The following is a 10455-nucleotide window of genomic DNA, read 5'->3' as shown; positions in this document are numbered from 1 at the left end:
ATGGACGAGCAGGCGGGGCCCGGCGTTTTCTTCAGCAACAACAACAACAACAACGCGCTGCTGCTGCCGCCGGGCGGGGCCGGGCCGGGGCTGGAGCCGGGGGAGGCGGCGGCGGCCGCGGGGGGCTCCTTGGCGGCGGCCGCCCCGGCCCCGGTGTCCGCGGCCCGGGCTCAGTACAGCGTCCCCGGCATCCTGCATTTCCTGCAGCACGAGTGGGGCCGCTTCGAGGCGGAACGAGCCGAGTGGGAGGCGGAGCGGGCGGAGCTGCAGGTAACGCCAACACCCCCCCGCGCTTTTTTTTTTCCCCTCCCCGGTCCGGCTCCGCTCGTCCCGCGTCTCCCGGGGCCTGCGCCCGACTCCCAGCGCCGCTCCCCGGCCCGACCGCCCCCCGTCTAGTGACTGCCAGGTCCGGCCGCTGCATGGTCCCGGGAGGCAGAGCCGGAGCCCCTCGGGCGCCCGCCGTCCCCTCCGGCGTCTGAACTGCCCCCGGGAAAGGGCAGCACTGGCCGCCCCGGCCGCGCAGCGTGTGAGGGGCGTGACACCCGCGTCCCCTCAGCCGGACGCACCCGCCCCGGGGAGGGGAGAGAGAGAGCCACTGTCTCAGCGGCTGAGGTGGTGAAGCTTGGCAGCCGGGGGCACCCCGGTCACAGCGGTGCCTGAAGTTTCTGTCATGTCCCCTGTCAGTTTCGCTTGTGAGTTGTGGCTGTTCTGCGGAGCCCTGCTGCGCTGGGGCTTGGGGTGACCGGTACGGCCCCTCTCTTATTTCTCCCATTTTATCTTCCCTTGTTTCTTTGGATCGCTTCAGTTTCTTCCTGCCTCTTTCTTAAACTGAAGGGGAGGGAGCAGGAGTGATGCCATGTACCCTTCTACTCTCCCTATGTGTCAGAATCTCTTGTGCTGAGAGAGGCTGAATCTGGGCCCTGTCTATCCTAGAATAACTGGCACCTTTAATTCTTCAGCAGTGGTAGCAATGATAGAAGGTGTAGTGGAGAAAAGAGCTTGGCCTCTTTATTTTCTACTTTACAATTGTTGTTGTCGTTCCTGACCGAAGATGACGCTGACAACAGTTTTATGTCTTGTGAGTATGGCTGTGGCTAAAAAGACCGATGCGAGAGTGCCAGTCCCTGCTACATGAAGTGCATAGGTAGCTGGATCCTGAGGAAGAGATTACAATCTGTGTCTGCTGCTGTTTAGGACTCAGCCTCTGTGCCTCAAGATCCATATGGCGGTTAATCTCCTATTGGGTAACCCCTTCACTGACTACTGCTTATATTACTATTGTATTGCTATTGTAGTATTGCATATACTACACAACAGCTTCTGCTGTTGATGCTTCCCAGAGTTGCTGCATAGTGAAGAAAGCATCCTAATTTTCCTGTGTAGACAAGGCCCAGAGCCTGTTAGCCTTCAATTGGTCAGAGCAAGTTGCTAGATAGAGGACTCGCATCCTCCCATCCCTTCCCGGGCTAAGGAGTTACAGCTCTAGTCAGTCACAAACTATCTAGAGCCACTATCAGGCCATGTCTACACTAGTGAACTTACAGCTGCACAGCTATACCAATGCAGCTGCGCTGCTGTAAGAACGCTCATGTAGGTGCTCTATGCTGATGGGAAAAGCTTTCCCTCCATACATAGCTCTGTCCACACCAGCACTTCTGTCAGTGTAATTTATGTCAGTCTGAGGGGTGTGTTTTTCACACCCGTGAGTGACATAAGTTATACTGGCAAAAGTGCTAGTGTAGACATAGCCTCAGTGATTAGCATGCTGTAAGAACTGTAATAGGAGAGTAGGTTTTCCAGCCATTTACAGATCAGTTGCAAGAATGAATCTCTTGTAGGTCACATCTCCAAATAACAGACTCCTAATAACTAACTAGTTGGTTCTCAAAGTGACCATATCTGAGACTTAGAACCTACCACGCATTCCTCTTCTCTAGGTTTCCCTCTTTGTTTTCCGCTTCCTATCCCTTTGTCCTCTTTTCTCTTCATATCCCTTCCCCAACATGCAGCAACACAGGCTGCTTCCCTGTTTTTTATAGGCAGGAAAATCTGATTTTGTCAATCTCTCTGTTCCTGTGGGATTATCAAGAAGGTCTTCTGAACAGGATTGCAGGTGTGATGTTCTATGGTGATTCTCTTGCACAAGTTTTAAAAAGTGCTTGTGAGGACAAGGGAAAGAGAAGGATGGATGTAATTGAGTCTGACCTGAACTGATTGACCTTCATTGCAGAATTTGTAATTTAGTAATTGATTCATTAGCTATTTGTGTCTAATTAACAGAAACGTGTTGAAAATAACCTGTGTATTTGGGACAGATATAGTGAGCATGAGGCAGGCCACATGTTCAGTGAAATAAATAAGATTTGATTTGGGCAAACTTTATCTTGATAATCATATGATATGTATGTATTCACATTACAGTTTGCATCATAAGTAAAATGGGCATGAGAGAAAAATGTCCACCTTGCAAGGACTTAATCGTGCCAAGCATTTTAATACTACTACTACTTTGCACTTATGTAGCACTCTTCATGAAGGGATCTCAAAATACTTTTAAAAGGTTGGTAAAGATGATTCCCCATTTTATACACTAGATGGAAAAACTGAAGTACAGAGGTTAAACTACTTGCCATCTTGTCACTGACAGAATTGGTAATATAACTAGGGCTGTCAAGTGATTAAAAAAAATTAATCGCACGATTAAACAATAATAGAATACCATTTATTTAAGCATTTTGGATGTTTTCTACATTTTCAAATATATTGATTTCATTTACAACACAGAATACAAAATGTGCAGTGCTCACATTATATTTATTTTTGATTACAAGTATTTGCACTGTAAAAAACCAAAAACATAGTATTTTTAGTTCACCTAATACAAGTACTGTAGTGCAATCTCTTTATCATGAAAGTTGAACTTACAAATGTAGACTTGTGTACAGAAAATAACTGCATTCAAAAATTAAACAATGTAAAACTTTAGAGCCTGCAAGTCCACTCAGTCTTACTCTTTGTTCAGCCAATCACTCAGACAAACAAGCAGGAGATAATGTTGCCTGCTTCTTGTTTACAGTGTCACCTGAAAATGAGAACAGGCATTCTCATGGCACTGTTGTAGCCGATGCCGCAAGATATTTACATGCCAGATGCACTAAAGATTCATGTATCAGAGGGGAGCCGTGTTAGTCTGTATCCACAAAAACAATGAGGAGTCCAGTGGCACCTTAAAGACCAACAAATTTATTTGGGCATGAGCTTTCATGGGTAAAAAACCCACTTCATCAGATGCAGGCATTATTATACTGACACATGAAGAGAAGGGAGTTACCTTACAAGTGGAGAACCAGTGTTGACAGGGCCAATTCAGTCAGGTTGGATGTGGTCCACTCCCAATAATTGATGAGGAGGTGTCAATACCAAGAGAGGGAAAGTTGCTTTTGTAATGAGCCAGTCCCTATTCAAGCCCAAATTAATGGTGTTAAATTTGTAAATGAATTTTAGTTCTGCAGTTTCTCTTTGAAGTTTGTTTTTGAAATTTTTTTGTTGAAGTATGGCTACTTTTAAGTCTCTTATAGAAAGTCCAGGGAGATTGAAGTGTTCTCCTACTGGCTTTTGTATGTTACCATTCCTGATGTCTAATTTGTGTCCATTTATTCTTTTACGTAGAGACTGTCCGGTTTGGCCAATGTACATGGCAGAGGGGCATTGCTGGCATATGATGGCATATATCACATTAGTAGATGTGCAGGTGAATGAATCCCTGATGGTGTGGCTCATGTAGTTGAGTCCTCTGATGGTGTTGCTAGAGTAGATATGGGTACGTCTGTGCTGATGACGGGTTCTGACTGATAACAATCCAAAGCAGTGCAGACCGACACGTGTTCATTTTCATTATCTGTGTCAGATGCCATCAGCACAAAGTTGATTTTCTTTTTTGGTGCTTTGCATTCTGTAGTTTCCTCATCGGAGTGTTGCTCTTTTAAGACTTTTAAAAGCATGCTCCACACCTTGTCCCTCTCAGATTTTGGAAGGCATTTCAGATTCTTATACCTTGGTTTCAGTGCTGTAGCTATTTTTAGAAATCTCACATTGGTATCTTCTTTGCATTTTGTCAAATCTGCAGTGAAAGTGTTCTTAAAATGAACAACATCCGAGACTGCTATAACATGAAATATATGGCAGAATGCGGGTAAATCAGAGATGGGGACATAAAATTCTCCCCCAAGGAGTTCAGTCACAAATTTAATTAACGCATTATTCTTTTAACGAGCGTCATCAGCATGGAAGCATGTCCTCTGGAATGGTGGCAGAAGCATGAAGGGACATCAAATGTTTATCATATCTGGCACATAAATACCTTGCAATGCCAGCTACAAAAGTACCATGCAAGTGCCTGTTCTCAATTTCTGTTGACATTGTAAATAAGAAGAGGGCAGCATTATCTCCTGTAAATGTAAACAAACTTGTTTCTCTTAGAGGTTGGCTGAACAAGAAGTAGGACTGAGTGAACTTGTAGACTCTGAAGTTTTACATCGTTTTGTTTTTGAGTGCAGTTATGTAACAAAAAAGTCTACATTTGTAAATTGCACTTTCACGATACAGAGATTGCACTACAGTACTTGTATGAGGTGAATTGAAAAATACTATTTCTTATGTTTATCTTTCACAGTGCAAATATTTGTAATCAAGAATAATATACACTTTGATTTCAAAAAAAGAAAAGGAGTACTTGTGGCACCTTAGAGACTAACCAATTTATTTGAGCATAAGCTTTCGTGAGCTACAGCTCACTTCATCGGATGCATACTGTGGAAACTGCAGAAGACATTATATACACAGAGACCATGAAACAATACCTCCTCCCACCCCACTCTCCTGCTGGTAATAGCTTATCTAAAGTGATCACTCTCCTTACAATGTGTATGATAATCAAGTTGGACCATTTCCAGCACAAATCCAGGTTTTCTCACCCTCCGCCCCCCCCCCCACACACACACACACAAACTCACTCTTCTGCTGGTAATAGCCCATCCAAAGTGACCACTCTCTTTACAATGTGTATGATAATCAAGATGGGCCATTTCCAGCACAAATCCAGGTTTTCTCACCCCTCCCTTTCCCCTTCCAAAAACCACACGCACAAACTCTCTCTCCTGCTGGTAACAGCTTATCCAAAGTGACCACTCTCCTTACAATGTGTATGTTTCAGAGTAACAGCCGTGTTAGTCTGTGTTAGTCTGATTTCAGTTACAACACAGACTACAATATATATATGTATTGTATTCTGTGTTATAACTGAAATCAGTGTATATTATTCTTGATTATAAATGTTTGCACTGTGAAAGATAAACATAAGAAATGGTATTTTTCAATTCACCTCAAAGTGTATATTATTCTTGATTTTTATATATACATAAAAATAAAAACATCCAAAATATTTAATAAATTTCAATTGGTATTCTATTGTTTAACAGTGCGATTAATATTTTTGAGTTAATTCTGTGAGTTAACTGCAATTAATCGACAACCCTAAATATAACCTATTTTTTCTGACTACCAGTTATCTGCTTCATCCCCTGGGCCTGCTGCCTCTGTGCCAAAGCATCTCAATAAGGTTATAATTAGCTTTGATTGGCACTGCCACAAGCTGTAAAAACATTTATCTGCTAGAGAGTGATACTCAAAAAGGTGTGAAATTCTTTGCAACCTTTGTAAAACTCAAAGAAATTATTTCCTATCTGACAATTTATAAATGATTGCTCTCTGATCTGTATTTTGTGCTACTGGGAAATGGCTGTTGGAAATTAATTGATCCATATAGCTGAATTACAAACAGTGTTAATTAAAACCAAATTCCACTGACTTCTGAAGCCTTCCAGCTGGCCTATATATACGGAAATGTTTAATAGAATAATAGAAGTTTGAGGTCATGTAGTTTATCTTTCTCTTGATGCCAAATTGTTCTTTACTGTACATTCACTAGTTTTTCATCCAGCCTAGCTTTAAATGTTAAACTATCACTTTTCTTGGGAGACTGTTCTGTGCTCCTGATATTACATGACTTTTTTTCTCAATTTTATCTTATTTCACATAGGCTTCTTGTGTTAGTCTAACTCCTCACATACTATGGTATTTACACCGTTCAGGTAGTGTGTAGTGTTATCATGTTTTCCTTTGCCTTTCCTTCTGTAGTCATAGCCTAGCCAAGCTACACTTATTCAGGTTTTTTTAATCTCCTCATAAATCAATCCCACTATGATCCCTGTTCACTTGTGGTGGTGGTCTCTAAACTTCCTCTGATTTGCTAAATATTTTCATCGTAATGAGATTCCCAGAATTAAATGCAGTATTCCATACCCACTTGCACCAAAGCCAAACAGAAAGATTGTTATCTTTCTATTGCATCTGTTCCCTTGCACAAGTTTAAAAAAGAAATGCTTGTGGGGACAAGGGAAACAGGTAGGACATGATTCTAACCTGGAGTGATTGACCTTAATTGTGGAATTTGTCATTTAGTAACTGATTCGTTATCTAGTTGTATCAAGTTAACAGAAACAACTGTTAAAAATACCCTGTGTTTTGGCACAGATATAATATGCTCATTAGGCAGGCAACGTACAGTGGAATTCCATAAATAGATTGATTTGGCAAACTTTGTCTTGATATTCATATGTATGTATTCATGATTAGGACCCTACCAAATTCATGACCATGAAAAATGCTTCCTGGATTGTGAAATCTGGTCTCCCTCTGTGAAATAGGTCTTTTGTGTGCTTTTACCCTATACTATACAGATTTAATGGGGGAGACCAGCTTTTCTCAAATTGGGGGTCCTGACCAAAAAGGGAGTTGCAGGGGGGTCGCAAAGTTATTCTGGGGGGGGTCGTGGTATTGCCACCCTTACTTCTGTGCTTCCTTCAGAGCTGGGTGACCAGAGAGTGGCGGCAGTTGGCCAGGTACCCAGCTCTGAAAGCAGCATCCCACCACCAGCAGTACAGAAGTAAGGGGAGCAATACCATACCATGCCACCCTTACTTCTGCACTGCTGCCTTCAGGGCTGGGCAACCGGAGCGTGGTGGCTGCTGACTGAGGGGCCAGCTCTGCAGGCAGCAGCACCGAAGTAAGGGTGGCAATACCATACCACGCCATCCTCACTTCTGTGCTGCTGCTGGCAGCATCTCTGCCTTCACACCTGGGCTCCCCACCAGCAGCCGCAGCTCTCCAGCTGCCCAGCTCTGAAAGCAGGGCTGCCGGCAGCAGCAGCAGCACAGAAGTACCACAACCCCACTACTTGTGACCACCCCACAGCTCCTTTTTGGGTCAGGATCCCTACAGTTACAACACTGTGAAATTTCAGGTTTAAATAGCTGAAATCACGCAATTTGCTATTTTTAAAATCCTGTGACCGTGAAATTGACCAAAATGGATATTGAATTTGGTAGGGCCCTATTCATGATACAATGTACCTCACAAATAGAATATGCATAAGAGAAAAAAATTCCATCTTGCATGATGGGATGTTTCTGCAAATTGCTCATGCTTTCATTTAAGGTTTCTAACATCTTGCATAGCAAGCTCTATTCTAATTTGCTGTTCCACTCTCACCTGTTGGATTTTCTCAGTATTGGTTTTTCCCAAGTTTATCCTTCCCATCAAGATTCTCCAAAAAATGTACTAGCTTACATTTTTCAAGTTCAGTCTTAGTTTGTGATCTGCCCCCATTGTCATCTTTCTTGTGTCATTTCTCTCTTTGCTGGGATTCTTAACATATATGCATTAATATCACTTGCAAATTTAATGAATATGGTGTTTATTCCCTCTTCTGATTAATGAAGATGTTCAGTAAGATCAGAACTAACACAGATTCTTGCATGACTCCAATAAATGCATATCCCCTAATGATATACTTTGCCAGTATACTGTTGCCATTTGCTTACAGGTATTTACAGTAGAACCTCAGAGTTATGAACAACTCAGGATTGAAGGTTGTTCGTAACTCTGAAATGTTCATAACTCTGAACAAAACATTATGGTTGTTCTTTCAAAAGTTTACATCTGAACATAGACTTAATACAGCTTTGAAACTTTACTACGCAAAAGAAGAAGGTTTCATTTAAATTAAGATGGTTAAAAGCAGCAATCTCCTTACCTTGTCAATTTTTTTGAACTTTTCCTTTATTTTTTTTAGTAGTTTACATTTCACACAGTGCTGTATTTGTTTTTTGTTTTGTCTCTGCTGCTGTTTGTTTGCGTACTTACGGTTCCAAATAAGGTGTATGGTTGACCGGTCAATTTATAACTCAGGTGTTCATGATTTTGGGGTTCTGCTGGAGCGAGTTTTCAGCACACATGAGTATTCATGTGTGAGCAGGTTTAAACTAATGCAAAGAGTAAGATGTTATGAGACACTGTCAAATATTTTACTGAAATTAAGTGTTAATCAGCTTCATTCCCTTCATCCTGTTCTGTTTTTTTGATAGTATTGCAAAATGTAATTTGTTCTTATAGCTTATTCTATTATCTTTTAGTTTGGTGATTATTATTAGTCGAAATGGAAGCTAGATTTATAGAGCAGAATTGACACAATTGCACATCAATTTTTGAAAATCGGTGCTAACTTTTCTTAGATTCTTCTGGGGTAACTATTTAGTTCTCCATCAGTTTTCAGAAATAATTGTTCATTGTGATTGTGTTTTTTACTTAAATTAAATTTTACTTAGATTAGACTTTTTACTCTTAATTTACACTATTTACAACAGACAATCTTTTTATGAAAAGAGAACAGTTGGACTTTTGGGAGTAGTGGAACCTCCTTATGGACAAACAGTAAGAGAGCATTGTCCCTAAGTAACATGTTGACCACATGTCAGATATTAATGAGTAAAACAACTAAAAAGATAAGGGCTAAGCTTTGTCAGAGATTAAAATGGTTTTAAGTGGTAACAAACAGCTGGTGTGAAAGGATACTGTTTGAATTGGAGAAAAGTGATAGAGGAGCATCTTGGGGGTTAGTATTGGGGTCAATGTTCTGTAATGCTAGCTGGTCTCTAGGGGTTGGGGAGAAGCACTGATGGTTGGAATCGTGACAGAGAGAGCTCCTCGCTGTTTCCCTCTTCTGCTATAAAACAGAAGCAGTGTCTAGTGAATGCAGTAGGATTGTGCCATTCCAGACAACTGCGTTATAATAGTCAGGAGATGGGGGTAATCAAATGGATGAGCATGGCTATTTATATTTTTGAGAACAGTATTTGACTTTAAAAAAATATTGCACATATATTGTTTCCTGACTTTCAGGTGATACCATATAAATAAACTGGTGCAGAATTACATCCTTTTATTGCAAATTTAATTCATTCAAACTTTGAAAAAGTAAAAATATTAGTCTTGAAATGGATAGTGAGTTGATGAAGTTGATTTAGTTATTTAAAAAGTATAAAATTTCAGATGAATTCAAGTATTTTGGGAGTTTGAACAGAATAATGGAAGACTAAATAAAATTTGCAGAAATCAGATGATATATAATATTAATCCCCCCCCCACCACCACCACCTACCCAAAACAAAAAAAAACAAACCCCAAACTTCTTATATGCTGATGAGAACTGAACTTTTGGGACCCTTTGGGGAAGGTGATTTGGCAAAAGTCTTGGATAACTCATTGAAGATGTTTGCTGAATAAGAAGCAATCGCTTAAAAAGGCAAACAGTGGTTGGGTTCATAGTTTTTGGAAGGATAAAAATATGGAAGATTGACAGTGTCCAATGTTTTAGTTTCTTAAGCAACTGGAGACTGAAGTGCTCCAAAGAAGTGAAAAGAAGATAGAGAAGATTGGAAAACGACAAGAGGTTGCAAGAGCTACATTTATTTAGTCTGGAAAGATGCTAGATGGGCCGTAAAGTAATTGAAAAATTATTAACAGTGAAGCGAAATGTGCCAGTTGCAGACGTTGTAATTAGCGCATTAACCTGAAGCAGAGGAGGAAAGGTTTTCTTATTATTTCATTGGTTTGGGTTTTTTGTTGATCAGCTCTCACAAATGAGCACTTGCACTCATGAGTGGTAGCCTCATCTAAGACATGGGACTACTTGTGCAAGTAACTATTCACCATTGTGAGTAAGGAGTCACACTCTAGCCCCCCAAAATGTACAGGCTTGATTGTTAGGTGCAGAGGAAAATTTAAGAACTAAATCACTTCTGAATATAATTTGAAGGGATTATCAAGGCCCTTCATATCTCTGCCCCCTTTATATGTTCTTTTTTTTTTATTGCATCAGTACCCAATGACTGTCCACTTTTCTCACCACCATCTTTGAACCTTCTCCCAAGGTTGGGCCCAGGACCTGTTAAGCTTATGATTTAAAGACCTGTATGAACCCATTAATAGTGTAAAGTGCAAGGTCATGCATTTAGGGAATAACAAAAATTGTTGCTATAAGCTGGGGATTTATCAGTT

At 41.0% G+C, this 10455-nt stretch overlaps 1 protein-coding gene across 2 annotated transcripts in view; it reads left to right on the top strand.

Annotated features, from left to right (window-relative positions):
* STRN (striatin) overlaps positions 1–10455 on the top strand; it is a 96936-nt gene continuing 86481 nt past the window's right edge. For both annotated transcript variants that reach the window (XM_074948997.1, XM_074948996.1), the window contains exon 1: positions 1–270. In XM_074948997.1, coding sequence (XP_074805098.1) covers positions 1–270 — 270 coding nt within the window. The remainder of the gene's footprint in view (positions 271–10455) is intronic.

The sequence above is a fragment of the Natator depressus genome, chromosome 3 (assembly GCF_965152275.1).
Source record: "Natator depressus isolate rNatDep1 chromosome 3, rNatDep2.hap1, whole genome shotgun sequence".
Classification (NCBI taxonomy): Eukaryota; Metazoa; Chordata; order Testudines; family Cheloniidae; genus Natator; species Natator depressus.
This window is presented reverse-complemented; position numbering and strand designations above follow the sequence as displayed.